The 26,080-nt window shown below is 41.5% G+C and overlaps 1 protein-coding gene across 1 annotated transcript; it reads right to left on the bottom strand.

The window, feature by feature from the left end:
• Window positions 1–1,339: 1,339 nt before the first annotated feature.
• On the bottom strand, window positions 1,340–24,592 carry hs3st3b1b (heparan sulfate (glucosamine) 3-O-sulfotransferase 3B1b). The gene is made up of 2 exons (XM_014970983.2): window positions 23,331–24,592; window positions 1,340–5,250 (listed from the first exon to the last, which is right to left on the bottom strand). Exons 1-2 carry the CDS (start codon window positions 23,855–23,857, stop codon window positions 4,632–4,634), a joined length of 1,146 nt encoding a protein of 381 aa, XP_014826469.1. The 5' UTR covers window positions 23,858–24,592; the 3' UTR covers window positions 1,340–4,631.
• Between the last annotated feature and the right edge of the window lie 1,488 nt (window positions 24,593–26,080).

The following is a 26,080-nucleotide window of genomic DNA, read 5'->3' as shown; positions in this document are numbered from 1 at the left end:
CTTGAAGCTGCTTTGTGGCCTGTGCGGTGGACATTGTGACGATATTTTCTCATGCAGAAATTTCAATCGCATGCGCAGAGGGGAGTTCTACGTATGCGATTGAAATTTTACTGCGCATGCGATTGAAATTAAGTGTATAAACTACTTATGGATTCACCTCCATCCCTGATAAAAAAAAAATGAAAATATACATCCTTTAATTATGCAGCCCATTGTCACTGTATTTTTTAATGTCAGTTTTAATATTACTTTTATTATTTATTTTTTTTTACTTTGTAATAAATCAGGTTACCCACTTTTAACATATCTAAAATTGCACAGTGGCATTCAAATTAGATCATATTTGTTATTTATTTATTAGTTGTGTCTTTTAAGGGACAATGTACCACTAAGTAACATAAACCTGCCTGTTATCTCATGGTGACACAGAATTTAAGCATTAAGTCACGATGCACATAGTTAGAATATCATTAGTTAGCATTTTGAAGGAGGTTTGCCCTGTTCAAACCTCAGACATTTAGCTTCATATGCCTCCCAACTACTGAAAGAGTAAACACCATGGTAAGATCAAAAGAGCTGTCTGAGACATTTGGAGAGACGGTGGTTGCAGCTTATGAGTAAATTTAAAGAGGTCCCAAAGGAATTTGATGCAAGTCATTCCACTGTCTGGAAAATAGTCAACAGGTGATGCCCAGGTGTGGCCTTCTGGTGCGGAGCTCCTTAGGAGCAGAATGCAAAAGAAGTCTGTAAAAACACAGCGAGCTGTTATTGCTGATATGAAAGTGCATATATTATACATATATATATATGTGTGTGTGTGTGTGTGCACGCGCGCGTGCGTGCGTATCTGTGCGTGTGTCTGATTACAAGAACAAAGGACTCGTTTTGTATAAGCAAAAACAAACGTTCTTGGACATGAACCTCATAGCAGCTGCGGCATCTGGCTCCATGTTTAGAGTATTTGTATGGATGGAATGTTCATAGTGATGTGCAGTGTTGGCTTTCAACCAATTATAGTGTGTTGCATGCAAGCCTAGCAGTTCAATGTCGGTCTCAACTAACCGGAGTGTAATTTTTACAGAGCATTACGATTCATTGTGCTTCTGTCACTTTGGGCTCTCATAGGTAAAAACCCCAATTCTGCTGATATGCCCCTTATTTTTTGGGGAAATTTTTAGACGTTTTCAAAGAATTGTCGGTTTCAATTTCAGGGATAGTTGGCGTCAACAGCACCTTTCACATTTACTGACACCTCTGGTAAAGCTGTGCTAAAACTCAGCACTCAACTTATTTGCATTTTGTAGGAAAATGAAGGAAAGAAAAGTCACTTCGATGATAGTTTGGTAAAATATATACTTTATTTCTTCATAAAAAGAAATATTATGAATGTTCATTATCGATTCATCTAGAAACATCTGTTCCATTTTTGCTTTTTGTTGTGTAAAATTAATTCCTTTGATGTACATACAACAAAATACTTGAATTTCATGTCTTTCCTTTTTTTGTACATACAGATCTGCTAGTCTAAATCATATCATATGCAGATAAGAAACATTTTTAACAGTTTTAGATCTTAGAACAGGTTGAATAAAACTCAACCATAACGCAGCAAGCCGAAGGTCACATATGACTGCATTGGTTTTATCCTCCAGAGTTAACTGCAGTACACCTTTAAGTCTTAAGGAAAATATCTGGCTTTTCCTTCCGGAACAGGACGGTTTGATAGGAGAAGTCATCAATAATTATGCTCAAACTTTGCACTAGTGAAGGGTTGTGGAGACTAATTCTCACTTGGAGTATCATTACTCATTCAGAGTGAACACAAAAGAAAGTACAAGAAAAAGAAAATTCCCCTCCTAACAGCTGTTGGGTGGAGACAGCTAGTTTCAACTGAAAAAAAGGGGAAGTAACCAGTTTAGTGACCATTTTCTTAAATAAATGAAACAGGCTAATTGTGTTGGTTAGAGAGGCACAAAACGTTAAAAAAAAAAAAAAACTGGATAAACTGGGCGGTGGAGTGGCAATATTACCTTCAAAGTTAATGTGAGTATAGCTTGTGTACATTCAGCCTGAGCTCTATGCAAACACATAAAACCCTCTCCGGATGCCGACAATCCCTTCCTATAATTCCTGCATTTACAAAAACGACTACTACACCAGGCGTGCATAGCATAGTTTTGCACAGTAGGTCACATAAATGCCACTCTGTGCCCTTATAGTAGCATTCCCCTCGCTGCAGAATGTCGAAGACTGGTAACTTTACATCCTCACAATCTTGCATATCAATAATTCAAGTAGAAAGACAAAAACTCAAACTAAAGGGAGATAAAAAACAAAATAATTTAAAAAAAGCAGAGAGTGAGTAAGTTGTATAAAACGGGACAGCAACTCAAAAGATTTTTTTGGCAACAAGTTGAGATTTGAGATGAGTTGGTGAAAGGTGAACATATAACATATGGATAAGGCATAAAGTATATTTAGTGCCTTGCAAAAGTATTTATACCCTTTGAACTTTGAAATATTGGGTTACATTAAAATAATTAGCGTCACTTTCTAATGTGTGAGACTAACAAACAGTAGTGAATGATTGCTAAATGATTGAAAAATAACTAAAAATTGATTTTACAGATATCTGAAAAGTGTGCCGTGTGTATCCGAGCTAACGGCTATATGAAGCCGAGATAAAACAACGCACATAACCGAACACACTATACCTACATTGAAACACGATGGTGGCAACTTTAGTCATTTTGCTATGAGAAGTGGGTAAAAGTCATTCTCTCGATGTGTAGCAAAAGATTTTTGCACAACGTTTTTGACTCAGAAGGGACTGAGCACAAATTCACGTCACACTTCACAAACTTTCACCTGTAAAACTTTTGAAAATCACACATCTTTCTTTGAAAGTTACAATTGTCCACTACTTTGTGTTGGTCTGTCACATAAAAAAACACATAAAAGTTTGGGGTTGCAATGTGAAAACTTAAAAAAAAAAAAAAAAGCTGGTATGAATACTTCTGCAAGAAGATGTAAGCCATGAATGAATGAATGAATGAAAATGGGATTTTGTGATGACATCACAGGTTAGACACGGAAACTCTGCACGACTCTTCGTGTTGGGGCATGAGTGCTTCACAACAACAAAACAAATCTTTTATTCCTTTGAACTGGTTAGTCTGCGACCAAAAACCACGCCACATGGACTTCTTCTGTTGGAACAAGTGGCATTTAAGCGAGGCGTTTGTGTTTCTCATCTCTCCCATCTGTATGCTAGAGCTCTCGCAGATATGCATCTCCGGCCACCTGCAAAGGTTTTCCATTTCACAGTGAAAAGAAAGGCACGCACTCCCTCTGACCCGCCTCCCTCTCCTCAACAAATCAAGGAAATTTGATTGAGACTTTGCGTGACCTTTGCTCTGAGCAGATAGGGCAGGAGCTTGGCTCTGAGCCAGCGGAGCAGTGAACGGGGAGGCCCGATCGATCTGCCGGCTACCTTTACCCGATTAGCATAATGTTAACATGGAGCCTTACGTGGTCCGAAATGGGATTTACTGTTTGATGGATGGGTCACTCATTAGAGCAGACAGCAGGAGTACTGAAAATAAAAGGGCAGCTGTATACTTTAAGCGTGAGTGACACAATGAGTATCAATTAGGTCTATTGATCAACCAGTTACCGGGTGGAAAAGGATGAGTTCTGCTGCTCAGGCCTATGCAAGGAACCTGAAAACCGGATTGTATGAATGAACTGAAGCACATTGTGACAGGATGAAGTTTTACAACTATAACTAAGAATGCACATAAATAGGTGCTCTCCACGTCTGTGAGCACTCTGTACCCGTAATATGGCGCTTTTTTTTACATAGAGATGCACCGATCGCGCTTTTCTAAGCCGATACTGATATTTACTTAAATCTGACGTGCTGATCTTGATTTTTTCTTCAAAGGGGTTGTAACGCATAAAAGTTATAAAACAGAGGTAGCAGTTTTGAATCCAACAAAAAGAAAATAAAGGGATTATAAAATGTTCCCATTTCATGGATAAAACCATGTATCTCCAATCTTTATCTTTAAACGGCAACAAAACAAAAACAAAAACTGCATCAAAATACACAGTCTGCTTGTGCATTTTGGGTTTTAAAAGAGGGAATTCTTAGCGACGATGCATTTAATTAATAAGGGGAAAAGAAATCAAATTCAGTATTTGACCTGCCGATCGCAGATTAGAGATGATCAAGGGAATCGATCTGGCAATTCTGACCTCTGCCGACTGATAGATGCATCTCTACCTTAGTAGTTATTCTAAAACAGTTTCGACTACAGTCGTTGCTGATCGACTGCGTTGTGCAGCACCAGGAATTTACAGGACTACAGGTGGGGAGCCAGAGAAATCCAACCTAAGATGAGGAATGTTAAAACAACACATGGGTCAGATGTTATGTACAAATCTGGTTAGGCAGCTTAGTGAATTAATTGCTTAGAAATAAAAATAAATTATTATAAAATAGATTTCTGTACATTTTACATATATATAGCAATATCTCCACCTTTTTTTTGCCAATGAATTACATAGAAAAAAAACTCCTATAAGAAAAAAAAAAAAAGAAAAAAAAAAGAAAGTCTTTTTTGACTTCAATCCCAACCAAAGTTATGTCCTGTCATCTGGTAGAACTTCATGTTGAAGGGCCTGTAGAAGTCCCGTAGCCTCTGCACCACCTCGGGATCAATGTTCGGATGGGTTCTCCCTTTGGTTTTTCCCAGGCAGTGGGGCTTACTGCTGCCCTCTGCCTTCTTGAGGCATGGGAATCCCTTGGTCTGGTTGAAGTAAAAGTGTTTGTCTGTGATGATCCTCTTGAGGCCCAGGAAGTCCTGCACGCGGCCCAGCTCTCCGGCCGGGTCGCTGATCAGACGCTCGCCGCTCACAAAGAGGATCTGGTCCATGGGGAAGTACTGCAGCCAGTTGTCCAGGTGTTTGGCGTAGATGCCGATCTGGATGGCGCTCCAAGAGGTGTCAATGAGCCCCGTAGTCCTGTTTTTGAAGGTGAGACTCTCAAAAGAGGGAATATCGGGCTTCTTAGACAGAGTCTGCGTGTAGTCGGAGATGGCCCTGGTGACGGGGTCCCTCACTACCACGATCAGTTTGGTGTCCCTGGACATGGCCGATATCCTCGCGGGGGCCTCTCTGGTCACAAAGTAGCTGGGCGTTTTCTCCATGGTGATCTGGCCCTCCAGGGTTTTTGGCATCAGATCCCTGAAGAAGAAAAAGCACACAAAAAAATGTTTAGAGAGGGGAAACAAATCTCAGAAAGGTCTTGCATAATGTAATCAACTTGATGGAGTGCTCCGCGTTCTGTAATCAATGACTCACTGAGCCTGTTTAGCCTTGTTGTAGGGCTTAAAAACCTATTAGTGGAGGCAGCTCTCCAACATCAACAAGCTTAGTCACTCATAAGATATCTCGCTTCTGACAAGAGACAGAAACCTGTTATTACAGCACAACCAACCACAGTGAAGCTGCTGTGGAAGGTTTTGAACGTGGCCAATCTGGAGTTCAACGTTTTTAGAGTAGAGATGTTTTGACTCGTTGATGCCGATTTCTTTTAGGTCAATTTCCAATTCATATTCTAAGCACAAGGATATGTAAGTACTGCAGATCAGTTGATAGAGTTAGCAGTTTTGAAAGCAACAGAAAACGAAGGAATTACAATTATGTGTCTAATTATATGTGCCTAATACATTTTTGTTAAACCAAGAAAAACATTAGAATGACAATATTTTTCTCTTCTTATTATAGTTTTGTGGAATCCATTTACTAGATGCCCAAAAGTGCTTTGCTCCACATTATACACCAGATAATCTGCATTGCTGACTCGCCTGCAGGCAATTGTGTCTCACCAAAGAAAAAAAAAAAAAAACTAAATATAATTTAAAGAAAAAGAAATAACCCATGAAAGTTAATAGCGTTGCCACATACACACACAAGAAAGGATTTAATTTTATCTGATATGAGAAGGCTTTTTCTTTGGAAGGCTTTGAAATGTGAAGAAATAATGAAGTGTTACTTGAAAGACACTACTCTTGAAGGAAAAGCGAAAGTGTTTTTTTTTTGTTTTTTTTTCCCCGTACTGGATGCCAGAAGTAGTGACTAAGAGCAGAGGCTTCAATATGATGACAGTGTTAAGAGCTGTCCTGTATCTCAAGTTGCTTTTCCCATTTTGATAAACTAGACCAGAAAGGAACAGATACTTTGATGTAGCATGAATGATTCATTTATTTATTTATTTTTTTTTTTAAAATGGTTCAAGGTATGAGCTCTCTGATTTTTCTAAGACATGGCCAAACAAATAATAATAAAAAACTCTTTCAAGGTCTAGTTTGGTGTATTCTCTCATAGTTTGTTTTGTATTGTGGTAAATTTGTCTAAATGTACAAACACTGTGGTAAACTACTATAATAAAGCCTGAACTTTCATTAAAATTAGAGCTTTCTCTTTGGAACATTCTGGCTACTTTCCCATAACCTAGCAGAAACTCTCTTAGGGAAATTTAACAGGTACTTAGAGAGTAGTTTCTGGAAACTTAAAGGTTACTTTAACAACCTTACTGGTTACCATCCGTACTCGGCCAATGTGTTTTGATTACTTTCCCTTAAACGTACCAGGCACTCTTCTGGAAATTGACAGGCAGTTTCCAGTAACCTCTGAATTTACCTAGTGAGTTCAGAAGGAGTGAGCAATAATTTCCCTAAAAGTAACCTGGTAAGTTCAGTAAAGTACCCAGAGTGTTGCATAACAAGTCTCTAAAATCCTTTTTTTTAGACAGAGGCCTCTAAAGCCTCCTCATAAAACCCAGAAAATGTTTGTAAAGGTTGCTGATGAAGACTTTATTATCTAATGCTAGCACCTATTGTTGCAAATTTTGTTGAAGACCAAATTTGCTGATTAGATAACTTGTTTTACGCTTCATGTGCGGGTCTTTTGATCTTGGTGACAACTAATAACGTATCAGCTTCTTTAAGTGCTTTCTTGTGACTTTTAAGTAAAACAAGGAACAATCAAAAAAATTAGCAGGACAAAAAAAAAAGATGGTATGTTAGCGAAAACAGAAAACGCCGACATCGGGTTGTACACGGTCACAGATAAGATTGCTGCTCCATCCTGTCCAAGGCTTTAACGCTCATATTCTACTGTTTTGACACCACTGTAGAGACAAATACAGTTAATCCTTTTGTAGTCCTAAAATGTATGTTGACTGAAAGGTGAAAAATGGAGGCTTCATGTGCACCCACTATCCTGCAATCTGTCCCCAGAGCCTGGGCCGCTGCTCCAAAATACACATGAAAAACACTTAAATTTAGTTCGTGTCCAGCTAGCTAATGGCTAATTCATACAGCATTAGCCATTTGTCAAAGCAAAGATTAGCATGCAACAATCTCAATGAAAAAGATTCTGTTATGAGTGGGGGGGATGGGGAGGGTCAAAGGTATTGCTAGGTAGCCATTAAAATGCTTTATGGAAATGGTGTTGGCAGATTTGTGTAATCCTAATGCAGCGCCAGTGATCTAATTATGATAACATCATCTTGATTGCTGACACATCAGAGGGGTGAATAAATCAAATGCAGAGGCTCATTAGTAGCCCATTGTAATCAAAACAGATCCGGTTCATGTTTTTTATGAAGGAGCACACCCCATTTTTGCAGATAAAAAAATAAATAAATAAAATGCTTTTAAAAAGCTGCAGGACCGAGACTCAAACTGTTTATGCAGCACATCAAGGAGTGCGACCCAAACATGCCTGACTGTTTGTCGTTCTCTTGATGCACAATGGCGATATCGGTTTCAAGCTTTTCGCCATTCCCTGTGCCAACATACAAAAAGAGTCCACGACTAACCAGAGAAGGCAAATGGCTTCCCATTTAATCCGATTTCAACGCGACAATGCAGCGTGGAGATAGGGAGGAGGCCTGAGTTACAATGTGCAAAGTGACAGATTATGCTGATCCAAGCTCAGGGAATGCCTTTTTTTTTGTCAGGGAAAAAAAAAAAAAACATCTAGTTGTTGGGGGGGGGGGGGGGTGAGGGGTAGGGGGGTTGAAGGAGCACAAAGCAAGGGGATGGTCTGACAGGGTCTGACAGCAAGAGAGAAAGAAAAGTGGTAAGGAAACTCCTAAAAGCGCCAAATCGACAAGAAAAGGACCCCCACTAATAAAAAATCCCAACCTCTGACTTTGCTTACTCTTTCTGCCAAAAAAAAAAAAAGGGGGGGGGGGGGTGGATTTCGGAGGAACAAGTAGCTCTTGGCAAAACAATGACCATTATGTTCTTTTTTGATTTATGAGGTGCTGCTTTTAGAGATTCCGTCGCCAAACAGGCAATTCTGTGACACTGGGATCCTCTTTCTTCCTGCTTTTCTTTCAGAGTGAACCATTGTTCCTGAGCGCAGGGGTGAGCAGGGCAGTGGTCAGGGGCAGAGGGGCAGGGATGGGGGCAGGGTGAAGAGGAGTTGTTGGAGGAAGAAGAAGAAGAAGAGGAGGAGGAGGAGGGGGAGGAGGGGGTGCGGGTGCTGATGGCAGGATGAGTGGACCACTTCTCCATCCTTCAAAATCAAGTGAGAGAAACCTTTTGGAGAGCTCTTAAGAGAAGCGTGTGCCAGAATCACCGTGCAAACAACACCCTGCTCCTCTAAGATAACAACGACTCCTCTGGGTCCAACTGTCTGGCTTGAGGAAGAGTAGTTCTGTAAATAACCATCACCCTCTTCAATTCATTTGCTTTACTATGAACTCTCTCATTGTTTGCCTCTCCAAACCGCCTCTCTGAGGGTATTTCCAAGTTGAAAGGCATACCAAACACGATGATAAGACAGAATCCACAGAGGCCCAGTGAAATGACGGCCTCACACCGGGGACATCAACGTGGCCCTTTGGCCCCTTGTTTTTTTTTTAAAGAGTCGTCGTCTTGCCGGAGCCAAACGGGAGGCAGGAAAAGGGTTATTTCTGTCTGATGCCTCTGCCGCAAACTTGTCATGTTTGATTTGACGATAACAGGCTGCCAGTGAGCTCCCCGTGTCACAGCATCATTCTCTGAAAGGAAGCCATTTGACAATTGTTCTCGTCAATGTAAAATGTTTTCAAGTGTCTCGCATGTCAGGGAAGTTGAAAATGATTTGAATCTCAAATTAGGGATTGTCTATTTAAATGCAGACAAATCGGAGGGTGTTTCATTACTGCGAGCAAAGAGAGGGTGCGGTTTTAGTGTCGCGGGCTTCTTAAGGTTGCCTGGAGATGTTTCTATGAATGGAAAACCCTGAAGTGAGAGTTGCACTCTCGTGGGAGGTGTAGTCGCCTAAAACAACAGCGTGGTTAAATTAGCTGGATGCCGAATCAACCTTTCAGGATAAAATACACAAAATCTAAAAGAAAAATCGGGCAGTTGCTATGTTCTTTGTCGAAAGTCCTGAACTTTCCTCATGTTCCTCACCCTTCTGCCCTCTTCATTGATCTACAAGGTTCCCTCGACCTCTTGGAATCAGGGTTTGAAGTTCGATAGAAAAGGGGCACTTCCCAAACAGGAAGAAGAGGAGGGTGGAAATCGGGATAGGATTTCTGAAAGGAGCTCTTTCTTTTCAACAGTTCTCCGAACTCAGCCCTTCTCATGAAGCAACGAAGCATTATTAGGAAATAACTTCATTCCCTAAAAATGAAAGTTGCACGTCACTGACAGACAAGCAGCCTGAGCAAAACTTGCTCGGTCACATATAGGTGTCCTTATGTTGAATTCCAAAACCCTTGAGAACATTCGAGCTGCATTGCACGAACAAACAAAACACGTACGGATGAAAGCCACACACAATTCCGTTTGCTCACTAAATGTTTGGAAAGCGCACACAGAAGCCAGGCGTTTTGAAATATGGGCTCACGGCGCTTTGCGTCTGACATCACATCTAACTGCAGAGCACAACTCTGGCTGTAAATTAAAGGAATAATGAGGACAGTTCATCTTTGCTCTGTTTCAAGCACTTGAAGCTGAGCCCAGGTGTTAGCATGTCACCACGGAGAGCTTCTTGACACTTCATTTCCTCCCTGAGGAGAACCAGACTTGCCTTCTTTAAAACTCGCGTCTTGCAGCATTCAGCAAGAGAGATGGATGGAGGAGATCTGTGGGCCTGTGCTTTTCATTCTGACGCGGTTTGCAGATGCAAAAAGCAGAGGCATGCCTACCTCTATGCTTGCCATATAATACGCCTGTCCTCTGTTTGCATGGACATGAGGCACCTCCATGCAACGCCACAGACGCATCAGCCTGATCAGACCGAGGTTTCAAATTTATAGGCCTCACTGAGTAAAGGTGTCACTGGAAACTCAAGAGAGTGGCTGCGCAGAAGCCCCCATCCAAGTCATCTGTCTGCTAAAAGGATTAATAATTCAGGCTGGCGTAGTATCACAGACTCAGGACGCTGCATATAGGAGAGAAAATATCATCCAGCCACAGTGAGAAGAGCCATCTGACAGCTAAATTCCTCCTCCGATTACTTGTTGTCAAAAGTTCCTGTCAGGCTGACTGGAGCTACCGCTGACTATTTTCAACTGTGGCCACCGATACATGGGTTGGCTCGGAGTGAGGAGTTAGAACAGGTAGTGTTCACGCTTTTGTTTCACAGTGTGTGCATAATTTCAATGGATAACAATTTTATCAGATGGGAAAGAGGAAGGGAGTTCGAAGGAAACGGCCCCAGACTGAAAAAAAAAAAAAAAAAAATAGAAAAAGAAACTCGCTGACACTTTGACACTCAAACTCCGAGGCTTAGATTTGGAGTCCTGATCTGGGTTGATGAATGCGGCTCCCAGAAGCCCCCTGAACCTCGTTCTGCAGCTGCACGAAGTCAGAACGGCATGAGAATCCGCCGACCCGCGGAGTAAACAAAACAGACGCGAACCGTCCATCCGTCATTTCTTAACTGAAATCAGGAAATCGCAGTCTGATACTTCAGAGTAGAGCTTCATACAGTCTGAATGCGTGTGGGTGTGCGTGTGTATATGAGCAGGGGAGGGAAAGTGAGTAACAGGCCCCATGAATCAACAACAAGAGAAGGAGAGTCAGGGCTTGCGGTCACACACCAACCCGGCTGGTTCTGGGATCAAACCAGCTTGGTTTCTGGAGGCAACATCAGACATAGCAAAGTAAAAGAAATAAACAGAAAACTGTTGCCGCACGAGACATTCCTCTCTGACACTATCGCGGTCTGCGAGCACAAATTATTCAATTTTGCACAGAGCTCTCTCAAAATGTGTTTTTAAGTATATCTGCTGCTCTTTGGCACCTTTTGGGATGCAAACCAAGAATGTGCAGAGCCATAAAGGATCTTTCGGGCCTGCGTGGAATTACAGAGCGTTAATAACTCTGCAGAGACGTGAGACAGCCCACCATGTGGCATAAATAAAACAGAGGAGTTGGTGAAAGGGATGGCAGCGAGCAGAAAATAGCAGTACCTCCTCCTGTCCCCTGGGGAATTGGGGAGGGGCGGGGGGAGCATTCCTTCACAAGTACCGTCCATTTTTCTCTTCTGCCTTTTAAAGCGGTTGCCCAAAAAGCTTTGCTGGTTTGAAACATAAATGACGGGTGCATTTCATTGCCGACACTCAAACAACATCTTTGGAGTTTGTCCGACGTGATGCGAGACCAAACAATGCAAAATTTCAGACCGACCACCCAATTTGTTCAGCACTCGTAATTGGCGCCAATCGGTGTTGCTGAGGGATCAGAGCTACAATGTCAATCAAAAGTATTTCTACCTAGTTATATATAAATAGAGCAACATAAAGTAAGGTAAAATTGCAAAATGGAAGGATTTTTCTCCATTTGAACACATTTCGTAGTAGCTCTGGCTGCCTGCTGATCACAGCGCCTTCTTGCATCAATTTGCTATGTCACCCCTGCATAACGTAGCTAAAAAAAAATTTATTTTTTTATGCTGTTCATCTTCCCACTCCTTCACAAGACCCAGATCTGTTTAGCGTTTGTCTAACAGCTTTTCCGTCCATCGATTCCTTCACCTGAGCCGTAGTTTCTTGATATCTTCTTCGTAAAGTGCAGGGAATGCCCATGTCTTGGTAGGTTTACAGTCAAGCCATGCTGTTTTTTTTTATTTTTTTATTATTATTATTTTTAGAGGTTTTGGGACTTTTTTGTGTGTGTAACTGAACCCTTCACTAAACTCCACAAGCTGTGTGCCTTGGTCTTCAAGATGCTAATCTGACAAACCTTTAAGGCCAATCCAGGACAGCTGGATTAAATCTGACTTTTGAAGATAATCAATTCCACTGGATTTTATTAATGGATGTCAGACTAAACCGGAATGGATATAGATGCCGGATTCACTTTTCCAATTTTCTGTTGTAAATTAATACAAATAAATAAACACACATACAAATCATTCTCCTTACACTTCACAATTAAACTTTGTGTTGATGTAACAAATAAAACCCTGATAAAACACATTTGTAAAACGTCTGTAGGTCTGAATACTTTTTCCAGACTCTATGGCCGACAGGTTCCACTTCTCCATCAGCACTGGGGTGGCTGACAGCTGGGATGCAAAAAAACCGATGGACAGTGAAAGAATGGAGGTAGGGGCGGGGGGGAGAAGGAAACAATACGGGCAACCAGGAACGAGAAGCTCCAGGTGAAGACTTATGCGTGGTAGCATTTGTGTGTGTGGGCAGAATCAAGCATTCTGACTGATTTCCTGACACTTGACATGCACCAGGAGGCACATGACTCCTTGATCTCTCTGCAGTGAAGATGAATAAAAGATGAAACAGACTCGAGATGAACATACATGTCGCCACCCCCTCCGTTCTCCCGAGACGCGCCGAGACAGAAGCAGTGAAGGGAGCTGCTTTGCATCCTGTTTGAATTGGCTGTCAGCCGTAACGGCATGCACACCTTTTTTGAAGACAGGTGAACTACATACTGTGTGTGTGTGTGTGTGTGTGTCAGGAAGAGGGGGATTTCCTCTTTAAAGTATGTCCCTCACATCTCCCCGTGTGTTGAGGTTATTATTTTGCTTCCATTCGCGTTGCAGCTGTCGTTGCAGGTTAATGCTTCACAAATTCCTAAAGACAGCCTGACGTTCCAACATGTAATTAGCTGCATGGAGTCAGAAAGCACCAGTCTTGACAATTAACCTGCTTGCATTCAGAGGAAAATGGGAAACATCCACATTCCTTTGGTAATCCTATGCTTTCCTTTACATTTCAGCCTACCTGTTGTAATGCATTGACAATAGCCATTAAAAATATATCTTTCTGGCTACAGTGAAACACAATGTGTTGAGTTTTTCTGATTTACGCCTAAGTTGCTTCTAGTATTTTTTTACTGCATATTTTTGATTAGGTTATGTTTTTGTGTTTCAGTTTCGTATTATTAAATTATGGAAAGGACGGCTGACTCATTCATTAATTTGTCAATTGGCTACCCATCCATCCATCCATCCATCCATCCATCCATCCATCCATCCATGCACAGCAGCCGTCCAATATAGATAATACTTTGGTATCAAAAGAAAATAAAAATAAATTAAAAATGGTGACTCGATTGTCACAAATACGAGAGTGTACGTGAGACTTTGAAATCGGAGGTATTTGAATAGAATAACTTGACTCCGTTTACCAAATATGATGCTGCCTGCGTGTTATTTGTGCCACTTGCGCGATTCGCAGCACAACAACTGGCGTGAAGAGGGAGCGTATAGCCAGCTTGTCTGACCTGAAGTCAAAGTGTTTTTACAGCGCTTACGAGGGAACTCGATGACTCTTATGTGGAAAAGCAGAAAGCGATAGTGTGAATCAGGCGGGGAGAGGTGACTCGGGGGGGGGGGGGGGGCTTCTAATGAGCTCTGCTCTTTTACTGCCAGGCTAATGGAAACCTCAGGGGACCTCGGTCGCCCTCAGCCTGAGCCCGGCGTGCATGTCCTCTCTCCCACAGGCAGACCTGCTCTGCAGCGCTCTAATGGGCACCTCTGGGACTTTGTACCTGGGACAAGTGTGGCATCTAGGCAGGTTCTCTTCCCAGAACATGAGCGAGGACTTCCTCTGCCGAGCTATCTTTAGCACGAGTTTTTCTTTCTCTCCTCCTCCAGGTGGGCTGCTCTAATGCGCCAGTGAGTGTTTATTTGGCTGCCACGAATGACCAACAGCTCCGTAGGGAGGGCGTCTGGATCTGTTCTGACATGTTTAACAACATCCAAATTATCGCCTTATTAAAAGGGCCTGATTCACACGTTTCACAGAGGGACGGCTTGTTCGCTGCTTGTACACAAAAAGCTACTTTTATGAAGCTTTTAGAAAGCGTGTTGTCACATGAGAAATTTCTAAGCACGATGAAAGGTTTAAGGTGTGAAACTTCCTGTCAACCCCCCCACCCCCCCCCCACACACACACACACACACACACACACACACACACACCCCAACTCCCCTATTTCCACATTGTCTTCTCTGAACAACAGGAGCAGGGGGTTTAGGGGAAACAACATACCCCAGTGCTGCCACTCCCTCTCCACAGGTCTCTCCTTTCACTATTAACTGGTTGTAATTTAGGCTTGAAAAGCGCCTTTTCTCCGTTCCTCTACCCCCCCGGTCACCGTGTGTGTTTTTAAATAGGCCATGCCAGCTTAGGCAGCGGGGAAAGAGGGCCTCCGCGCTGACCGAAAAGGAGAGAGAGAGCAGCGAGGCCTGCCCACGAGCCCCGCCCAGGAATGGACAAACCGAGCGCAACATGTGACACTATTCTTGCTCGTCAGTGGCACAAGTGCACAGCTGGAAGAGTGGAGAGCAAGTTTTCATAAAGGGGATGGCTTAAGGGATTTTTTTTTTTTTTTTAGGGAGTAACTGGGAGCTGGACCTCTCTTTTGTGTGTGTGTGTGTGTTGTTATTGAGGGTTTGAGCAGAGAATGTGAACCTGCTGTCAGCTGTACGGTTGGCTGAGTCTTGGAGGAGCCGAGGAGTTCCAGGAATCAGGAAACAAGCTGAGATCTAAAGTATCTGATCATCCAGATTCAGGATTTCCTCTCCACAACTGGAAGAAGCACCTACACGCTCGCCGCTCCAGCGCTTAGCAGAGATTCTTCTTTTAAATTTTCACCCTTATTCTATATGATAATGAACAAACTAGAGGAAAAAAAAAAATAGGGAATTATTATGAAGAGGACGGGGTAGGTCTGTTTGGGGAGGACATTTAAAGCACGGTTGGGTTACAAAACTACATTCCCAAGCTTTCAACATCTCATAGAGTGCCGTTTAATCCACCATCTGAAAATAGAAAGAGTCTGGCACAACCGCAAAATTACCAAGACATGGCTGCCCACCTAAACCAACAGGCCAGGCCCACAGGGCACACTTCAATCTCTTATCCAAATATTAAAAGGGCATAGATAAAGAGTCAATAACAAGAGTCATCCAGCTAAACAAGCAGAGCATTAATCAGAGAAACAGCCAAGAGGCCCATGGTGCCCCTGGAGGGGCTGCAGAGAGCCACAGCTCAGGTGGAAGGATCTGAGCAGGACAACCATTTGTCGTGGATTTCATAAATATAGCATCAGAAGAGTGGCGACAACAAAACAACTGTTTGAAGAAAGTCCCACGATCAATCTGCAACAATCCACATAGTGGACACAGATTAGACAGCTTACAAAACGCCATGTGTGGTGGAAAAACAAACACCGCACATCCTGCCGATTGCACAAACCACACAAAGAGGCACGGTGGCTGCATCGTATTCTGATGACGCTCGTCTTCAGCGGTGACTGGGAAGCTGGTCAGAGTTGACGGACGGAGCCAAATCAAGGCGATAAAAAGTAAACCTGAAGCTGCAAAATAATTGAACCAAGAGTAAAGATTTCCCTTCCAGCAGAAAAAGAATCCTAAACATTCAGCCATACTTCCAATGAAATGGTCAACCTAGTTAAACTCCAGACCTATATCCAGTTGAAATGCACAAAATCCAAAAGCCATGAATTGCTTTTTCTTTAAATTCACAACTATGGGCTGCTTTGTGCTGGTCTGAAATCAGAACGAACATTGAAGTTTGTGATGTCAGTGTGGTAAAATCTTTACATATTTTGAGCACTTAGTAGTTTTTAATCAATACTCATTCAGGGTTTCTGGGGACTCTTAAAAGAGCCTCCGGAGAACCGCTGATTGAGACCACGTCTGACTGAGTCTGACTCCGAACAGTGGCGATTTAAAACTTTTTGCATAATTCCGTAAAGCTTTTAAAAACCACGTTGCCAAAAAAAAAAAAAATCCATGGAGGGATTTGCAGCTTCCTGTATCTCTGCAGATGGTCAACACGCCGCCTCTGTCAGCAAGCAGTCGTGGGTCTGACCCCCAGTCCGAAGCCTTTAACCCATCTCTATACATCACCTCCAATCAGGCCTGACCGATCAATACCCCTCATCCCCGAGGAGCCGAGTCGCTGTGACATTTGTGTTCGCCGTCTTGACTGTTGCAGCCTTTTGTGATTGAAGACGAAGATTATTTGTGGTTCCACAGCTGAGCCTGTCCAAGCCACCCCACAACATTTCCCCAATGTATGAAAACACTAGCAATACACACTTTTTGTTCCACCACCCTCCCCACTTCAGCCCCCTTTCTCTTCTTCAGGGCTTGATGCCTTTCACTGACACTCTATAGAACCAGGTGGCCTTTTTGGCCATTCAGAGGAAGGAAGCAGGGCGAGGTCAGCGTGGCAACAAAACAGCGGACGGGTCACCTACGTGGAAACAGGAGAGCTCCTGCAGCGAGCTGATAAAAGGCCGTGCAGCCATCCAGAACTGTACCCGACACCGGTTTAAGAACTATCAGAGAGGGAGGAGACAGATAACGGCTCTCAAACCGCGCAGACTTCCGCAATCAGACCGAGTCTGACAGTGTCTCTCCCTCCTTTCCAACAATGCTCCACTTGTCCCTTTGTAGCACCTTAAGTAGCTTCTGCTGATGCTGCTTTGTGGGTCTGTTTACCTCCACAGAGTTTTTTTTTTATTTTTTTTTTTTTTATCACAGCTAAGATACAAAAGGGAGACCCGAGAGACATCCTGCTCAGCACGGCGCCAATTCAGCCCCAGCAGACTCCTGACAACAGCCGGAGCCTCGAACCGCATTATGTGAGGAACAGAAGCTGCACAGCTCAGACATGAACATTAACTCTTGTGATGTTTCAGAGCAGAAACCAGCATATGACTGACAAACCACTAAGTGCTCCAGTGAAAAACAAACTTCTCAGCAGCGCAAACACTGCATACGGAGGTTTTGTCGCTTCACGACTTCAAATTTCTTTGCATCTTATTGAGATTTGTGTCACATCTAAGCACAAGGTAATGCATACTGACGAAGTAGAAAACAGATGTGAGTTTTTTTTTTTTTTTTTTTTTTTTCCATCAGAATTAGTTTTCCCCAAGTCTTGACACAGATTCTCAACTGGCTTTAGGTCTGGACTTTGACTGGGCCATTCCAACAAATGAACAAGCTTTGATCTAAACCATTCCAGTTTAGCTCTGACTGTGTGTAAGATGAACCTCCATGCCATGTCTGCTGCTTTCCTTGGTTCCTATGCTGCCGTTTGTTCCCTAATTGTCTCGAACAAACATCTGAGGTTTTGCACCAAGCAGATGAATTCATACCGAGATTAAATAATCAACCAAGTGGACTACTACCAGGCAATTGGTTGCAATGGATTTTTATTTGTGGGTGAGTGGAATAAAAAGGACCTGACAAATGTTTTAGATTTCAAAATTTTGAAAACCCATGTCGTTTTTGTCCTTCGCCTTCATTATGCTCTGCTTTGCGTTGGCCTACCACTTAAAATCCCAACAAAAAAACAAACAAAGTTTGTGGTTTTAACATGACCAAATTCAAAAAAAAAAAAAAAAAAAAGCTCATACAGTGTGAATACTTTCACAAATGACTGTGTAAAACAAGTCCATGCGACCGTCCGCTCCCTCCCCAACATGTACTTGGCTTCTGGTTTAAATCTAAAGGGAGGAGCGTCAGCCTGGGCCCTGACTGCGAGCTGAGACCAGAGCCCACGACACGACAGCAAGACCACAAAGCAGCAGTTATATATCAAAGCCCCATCTGAGCCAATATGGCTAAATGGAATATGAAAAGAGCAACACAGACCACAGGCTGACAGACAAGGGCCTGCAGTCAGTGAGAGTAAATAAAATTAACTCTTTGGAAAAATGTTTCAGCTGTTTTTTTTTTTTATTTGGTTGGGGGGTGAGGGGGGGGTTCAGGTGATGGAAGGATGATTCAGAGTGGCATTACTGTCAAAAGAATAAAATGGAGTTTTAATATTCGATCAGCCAGAAGTAGGAATGATATACTGTATACAAACACTTTTACTTTATATCAATTTAATGCATCAAATCTGAAAACTCTCGCCATTTTCAGTCTTATTGAATGTTTTATAAAAATCTGATTCATCTGATTTGAATAAAAATATTTTGCTGATTGATTCGACGGTAGAATTAATTCTGTAAATTTCATTCTGTTGGACTTAAAACCACTCTGTCTCTCAAACAATATGCAACATGCCTTTTCATTTAACATTAAAATTTGCCAAATTTTAAAAAAGAAACATTTACACAATACAGTTTTGGTATTACAGTACATCTCTGCATCCTGCAGAGTATGTTAGCATTAAAAAAAAAACAAAAAAAAAAACACCTCTAGCTGGAAGCGTCCTGTCATGTTTGAAATACTGGTGCTCATAGGGATGTGCTCCCACTCTGAATAGCGCATGTGTATTGGGATAAATGGTGGATTTTGCAGATCAGGATGCAAATTCCACTCTCCACATTTTACTATCAACTGGCCATCTCAGAAAGAGAGGTTAATGTTCCACACACACACACACACACACACACACACACACACACACACACACACACACACACACACACACACACACACACACACACACACACACACACACACACACACACACACACACACACACACACACAAATAGATTATTATAAGCTGAATTAGTGAGAGAGAAACAAGCTGTTCTAAATTGGAAGCTCCATGTGTTTTCAGTATAGAGAGGTGAGTGAATCTTTATCAGTGTAGACAGAGCCCCCGCATAGCACAGCATGAGGTTAAGTTATGTTATAATTGGTCGATGCTGCAGTTTTTTTGTAGATTCAGTTGTGTCAATTCTGCAACGATGAACTATGCCCCCTACAGCAGCAGATATGTATGGCAGTTCATCTTCCTTCATAGCCTAAACACAAGACAGATACGTCTGTCAAACCACAAATCAAAACATCTCCACTTTTTAGGCTCTCTTACAAATTCGTAGACTTCCATTAGTCTTTGTTTTGTGTTAATTAAATATATTCTTTACACTACAATTTCCTCAAATTTCTCCATGTATTTCAGTTTGTAAGTTAGGTTACAAACTGATTTCAAAGTACTATACATTTATTAACCGTTTAATACAAGATAACATTTTCTTTAACTACTCTTTGAAATAAATGTTTTATTTGTCTTTATAATTGTTTGTAATTATCATTGTTTATGACTGTGTTTTGGACAATAGGAGTTTTAACTGTCCAAACTCAATAAAATAAACTTTTATCTGCATCTCACACAATTTTTGAGAGTTCTTCCAATAAATTATTTTAGAATACATATTTGTTTTAGCTAAAGAAAAACATATTGCATAATGGTGAAACAGGTGCAAACAGAAACTAATGAATCAATGTTTCTGTTCACACTGTGACCCTTTGAGCTCCAACGGCCTCTTTGTAAATGTATGTGTGTTCCTTTAGGCCGGTTCATGCTTGACCACACAGTGAAAATGTGTACCTCCTGATATGAGGACCCCTCGGTCAAACGCATGAATCACATGTTTTTGTCTTCGGCACAAATAAAAACTGTCAGAGGACATCAGAAATCCACAATAAGAGTTGTTATCTCCACCTCCTCCTCTCTCACACTCGCTTTGTGGAATTCCAGCTATAAACGCGTCTCCGGAAAGGAGGGAGGGGACGGGTTGGGAGATTGTCCAAATGAACAAACAAAACAAGAGGAGGGATAGTTGCACAACCCCTGATACACTAATAACTGTCTCAATCTCTGTCCAAATGATCAGATTGCCATAGATTTCATTTCAATGCCATGCAGCTCTTGTATTTTTCTTTCCTGTTTTCCTTCTGTCTGGAAAATTCCATCTCTTTCCCCAAAGTCATCTCCAGTATCAGATCCTAATATTACCCTCAGGAGGGCTTGGTGATGAATAAAGTATGATTTCCTTTCACTGTCCATCTTCTCTCCAGAAAATAAAAAAAAAACATGTCATCACAGATTTCACTTTCAATTATACTGAAGAAGCTTTGAACAAAATCTTCCTTAAAACATCCAATTCAACTCAAATGCTTTTCAAATAACTTTTCTTATAGTAAACTTAGAATCTAAAACACAAATTAAAGCAACCAGGGAAAAAAAAAAAAAACAGCTAAAGTCCTGACTTCTTCCCAGAGTTTAAGATCAGTATTAGATTTCACGGCCTGAGACGTTGCAGAGACGCTTTTCCACATGCAGTTGCAAACTCCGTAGGTGGAAACAGTAAAATAGCAGCCTGCCTGCACAGTCCCCAAAACTTTCAAACTGGTGGCAGTAAATCAAAGTTTGTATCACAGCAGGCGCACAAAGCATCACACAGGCCAGGGACTGGTGTCCCCATTTCAAATGCTCCCAACATTTGGTTCTAATTCGGAAACTTTTCCACCCTCTCTACATTGTTGAAGCGTAATACTCTGGATATTTAAACATCCATTTGTTCATTATTAACCTCCGAGGTGGTTCTCGTTATTCCTGCAAAACCCTAACCGTGTGGAGACAAAAAAAGAAAAAAAAAAAGAAGGTGATCTTAATGTACAAGTAATTTCAGTAGCTGCTTTACGAACGGTCGAAGTAACTGATGAGGATTAAAAACCGCAGTTTAACCTTAATTAGGCTTTAAAACCTGTGCACAATAGGGAAAAAAAGACCAAATAAGTGAAATCTACTAAAGACAAATGGCGTCTGATTGTGTTGAGCGCAAACAAATGCAGTAATTAAGCTCGAAAGTGCTGCAGCTCCTCACATTAACACTTTATGATGTAAATGAACAGGATAAAGTTGGTTTAAGGGGTTTTATTCTACAAAGTCTCCTCACTTTTGTTCACTAAATCCCCCTTTTTACACTGTTTGGAACCAACTGACATACTAACAGTAGAAAAGGATGAAAGAGCGCACCAACTTTTCTTTTATTTCCCCTCCTTCCCCCCAAAACATAGGCGTTGCCGGGCCCATTTTTTGTGTTTTTTTACCGGGGTGTTCCAGTACGCATCTGCCCCCAGTAAAATTATCTGATCAAATTTCAACAATTACAGCCCAAAGATTCACTTGAAATAATTACAGGAAGCTCCAGGAAGAGAAAGAAAGGAATAAGTAAAGATTAAAGATTCATGCATGGTGCCGTTTTGTACCGATAAGTGCAGCCGGCCATGCTCCAACACAAATGTACTAGAAAAAGTTCAGAACAAGAAACGCTGCACACGCACAAGTTAGCCAAAATGTGATTTAGATTCTAATTGCAAATGCAACGCAGGTTTTATACGCGAATCTGGTTTCATCTAAAAAACTACAACTGGATTTTTTTTTTTTTTTTTTTTACTGATAAACAGGCATCTGGCTACAGTTGCTGCTTATGCAATAGAAAACCAAATTGCAATAGTTTCTTGATGACTTTCTACCAGATCAGCCTGAAGCTTTCCTGGAGCATTTGCCTCACACTACAAAACAAACCGTTGGCTCAGTGAGCATGAACTGCATGGCACCCATGTCATTAGCTTACATTTGCTGCAGTCAAAGCAATTCACATTTTTCACTCCAACGGTGGAAGCTCAGTTCATATCACACATTTCTCCTGACAGGGTCTTGTGGAGCACAAACAAAACTCAGGGGTGAGTAGGTTCTGGATTTGTTTGTTTTTTTCCCCCTCATGAAGCACGGCAATTCAAATCTCGCATAATATTAGATATTTAAAATGTAGACACTTATCAAAGAGTTGGTGATAGTAGTAGCTCTTTAAAACAAGGTAGAGCCATGTGGTAGCTATCTTAAAATCATAATTCAGAAATGAAGTCTACATGAGCTTAAAAAGATCATGACTTGTTATTAAAGTACTGCAATTGTGTTAATTCCAGGGTATTTCACTGTTTCTATAGAATATTTCACAATAGCAAAAAAATAAATAAAAAAATCACTGCATGTTTTAAATGTAAATTAGTCTCTATGAACTTCATGATTTCTGTTTGTGAAGAAAACATTTTTTTTTCCTCAAAAGCTCTACCTATGTCAAAGGGTAATCACTTTTTGTTCCAGTTCATTATATAAATTAAGAGATAAATTTACTGTCAGCAGCTTGTTTATTACAATCAAGGATCCTGACGGATGTTAGAATGATGAATAATTCATACAAGTTTCAATCAGCCCTGATCTGCCTGATATTTACTTTATGAAATTTCCAAAAGAACAAAAGAGGTCGGTAGGATTTATGAGTATAGATCCAATCCAATTGTAAAAAAAAAAATCAACAACGCAAAGTTGGAGTTAACATGACGCTTCGTATCGCAGAATCAGGGTCCGAGTTTGCAACACCAAAACTTTAGTCAGCATAAACTCGCGTTTATTCAACCTCCCGGTGTTTTGCGTGCGGAAGTGCAGCGAATTGGGCCGCGACACCTTCGACTATTAAAAAAAGTTGACACAGAAGCGCCTTGAGGGTGGAGGTGCAGTGTTGCGCCGCGTCCAACAGAGATCACTGCGCATCGCAGAACTGGCGTCCGAGACGGCTGCAGCAGCTTCATATAAGCGTCAAAATATGTTTAAAAAAACATAACTAAGCTACATGCTTACGAGAACCGGAAAAATTAAGCGTCGATTCACTAATGAGGCTAAAAATGCTTAAAGCGGAACAGAGGTCACATTTGACGCAAGTCTGCTCATTTTATTATGCCGAGATCGGAATTAAATTCCAGTTTCATTCGCTCAATTTTCCGTCTTATTTATTATAAAGATTACAATTGCGCCTTCTTAAGCCAAACTTGATAGATGTAAATATGCGGCTGTGCGTAAAAAGTAACAGAAACAAGCTCCCCCCCACTGAACGTCTTCCATCTCTTAAATTTCCCATAGTGTTATAAGCCCACAAAAGCTATTTAAGATTTTATCTCTTAATTAATAACGAATTTTGAAATTATCATCATCATTATTATTACCTGTACCACTCCAGTCCGTTCTCGTAGTTGCGGTCGAAGAAGTGCGGCTCCGCTCCCACGGCCCTGATGTCCGGGTGCACCCGCAGGAACTCCAGCAGAGCCCGCGTGCCTCCTTTCTTCACCCCGATGATGATCGCCTGCGGCAGCTTCTTGCTCCCGGAGCCGTTGGAGAAGCTGGACATGGCGCTCGGATCCGGAACTCTGTCTCTATCCGCGTCCAGCAGGTCTCTGGACGCCGCGGTCCTGATGGACGGCTCCTCGTAGTCGCTCTCCACGTCCTCCCAGGGCTGAGGCTTGGCCAGCAGTCTTGACACCAGGTCCGACCGCCTGCCCGTCGCCGGAGCGGTCTCCTTGCCCCGCGGGGTGTCCACCATCACCAAGCCGGGCATGGTGGAGCAGTAGCCCACGCAGGAGTAGAGCATGTAAACCCAGACCACGAACATGATGCTGAGCAGGAGAAGTTTCTTCTTCACGGGGCTGGACCAGAAGGCATGCAGGTTGTGGAAAACCGGGCTACAATATTCCATAAGCCTTCCTGGAGCAAATCAGATCCCAGCGGCGCATAGTGCCCAAACTCACTCCCTCTGGCACCTCTGCAATCCCCGCAAAATTAAATACATGCTCCCCCCCTTCCAAAAAAAAAAAAAAAAAAACTAACTAAAATGATAATTAAAAAAAAAAAAGTTTACAAAGAAAAACACATAACTAAAGTGAAGGGGCTCGAAGAGATGGAGACATCCGGGAAGGAGATCATAGTTACGGCTAAAACTGTGGAGTTGCGCCCGTCGCTCCTCGGTGCTGCTGCTGCTGCAGCTTCATCTCATCAGCTTTGTGACAGCAGCTGCCGGAGCCGCTCACCTTATAAGGAGCCGCAAACCGGAGTGACGGCGGTTTCAGCCAATCAGCAGCGAGGAGCTTAAATATGCAGCCGCTTGTTTACAGAAGAGGACCAATCGGATGGATGGAGGGGGGGCGTTTCTGAGCCGTGGGATCCTAGGTATGGTAATTAGGCGCGTGTGCGTGCGCGTGTGTTGGGCTACTGCTGAGAGGGAGTTTGGAAAACTTTTCTTATTTGGCAATTAAACGGAGGTTTTTCACGCGTTTCCCCGCAGGCACGCAGTTCAGATGAGTTCAGACGACCTGAAACCTAACAGTTTATTTTGACTTGTCTACACATGTTTGACTTTGCTTTGCTAACAACAAAATAACCCGTTTTTTTTTTTTAAGCAACAAAAGCAGGCAAATGCTTAGAATGCAAATCAAACGCTACCTACAGCTGTCACTAATTATACACTAATAAAAACATAATTTGGAATTATTAACTGGTTCACCAATTTGCAAACATTTAATGATCTAGATTTCTATCCAGATAAAGACGTAAGAAAGCTTAACAGCTAAAATAAACTCAGATGACTTAGTTATTTTAAGTGTACTTACTCAACATAATTAGTAAAATTACATTGTTATTGTCACTAATAATTCATTAAAAATAATTACTAAAATAAAGTTGATTCTAACTGTTCTGTTTTTGTTGACTTGAACTTTAGAAACAGACAATAAGTATTTATTTGTATTTGTATTTTTAAAAATGAATAAACAAATATGTGTATGATCTCCAGGAGGTCCATACACAGAATAAGAACATTTCTGAATACATAATCATCTTTTTAATTGTGAATTTAAAACATAAATGTTTAATAGTTTAAAAGACCTGTTTTCTGGATACAGAGCTAGTGTTACACCTCAGCTGGATTCTCCAAAGCAGCCGAATTAAGTTGTCTGAAATAGCAATAAATGTTTAAAATCTAAAAATAAAATAAAATAAAATAAAAAAATGGAATATAAACCCTTTTCCCCTGACAACCAGAGGACGTGCTGCTCTCTGAAATGACTGCCTCACAACGAGCAAGTACAAAAAGTTTGACTCTAAATTAGTTAAAGCTGGATAAGCGCCCCCTCTCTCTTCCAGTGCAAAAACCTTCTTGGCCACAATGACAATTGTCAACGTTTGCTACATTTATTCATAATACAATCCACATGAGAATATGAGCCACACCGTCCTACTGCTGGACGTCACACACCGTACACAGCAATCGACTGAACCAACATCTGGAGGTACATTTAAGCAGAAAAACTATTTTTACAAGTAAAAGTAACAGCTCAAATTTCACACCCCATTTCTTTTTGATAGTGTATTTATTTACCAGTTAACACACATATAAAATTAGCTGATTAAAGCAAAGGAAGACAATTGTCTCAATTTCTTTGCCCCTGACAAATACAACATTTTATTAACATCTATTACTTGTTCATGTTATGTCATCATTCCAACTTTACTTTTATAAACCAAACTTCTATATTTCAGGACATCGATACATCGCTTATGTGACAGGAAATTTGTTGCACTGTTTATATGTTTCTGAAGACAGAAAGAGGTGTTGAGAGTTAAAAGTTAAAATGTCTTTTCTGCATTTCCTGGCGCACTGACTTAATATTAATTTATCATCATCTTTAAAGTAAAAACTTCATTTCTCTCACTCTCGTTCCTAACCACCACTTCCCATGACAAACGTGCATTAAACAGCAGTGACCCGCCAATGCTGCAAACGTTTCCTGTGGCTGATTTAAAATGCGACTTTAAATTTCAAAATAAGTCTGCAAGCGCATGATCTGAAACTGTGGTCATGAATAATTGTGTGATATGTTTCTATTCTGGTTCATTGTTTTTTTCTTATTTCAGGTGTATTTTC

The sequence above is a fragment of the Poecilia mexicana genome, unplaced genomic scaffold, assembly GCF_051168715.1.
Source record: "Poecilia mexicana isolate PSO_F unplaced genomic scaffold, ASM5116871v1 scaffold_19, whole genome shotgun sequence".
NCBI classification, from domain to species: domain Eukaryota; kingdom Metazoa; phylum Chordata; class Actinopteri; order Cyprinodontiformes; family Poeciliidae; genus Poecilia; species Poecilia mexicana.
The sequence above is the reverse complement of the archived record's forward strand: the minus strand, read 5'-3'. Positions and strand labels throughout refer to the sequence as shown.

Excerpts from the sequence above, each read along its gene's own strand:
- hs3st3b1b (XM_014970983.2), bottom strand. The coding sequence starts at position 23,857 with ATGGAATATTGTAGCCCGGTTTTCCACAACCTGCATGCCTTCTGGTCC. Across the intron at positions 5,251-23,330 it reads AACGGACTGGAGTGGTACAG|GGATCTGATGCCAAAAACCC; the intron begins GTAATAATAATG and ends TTTCTTCTTCAG.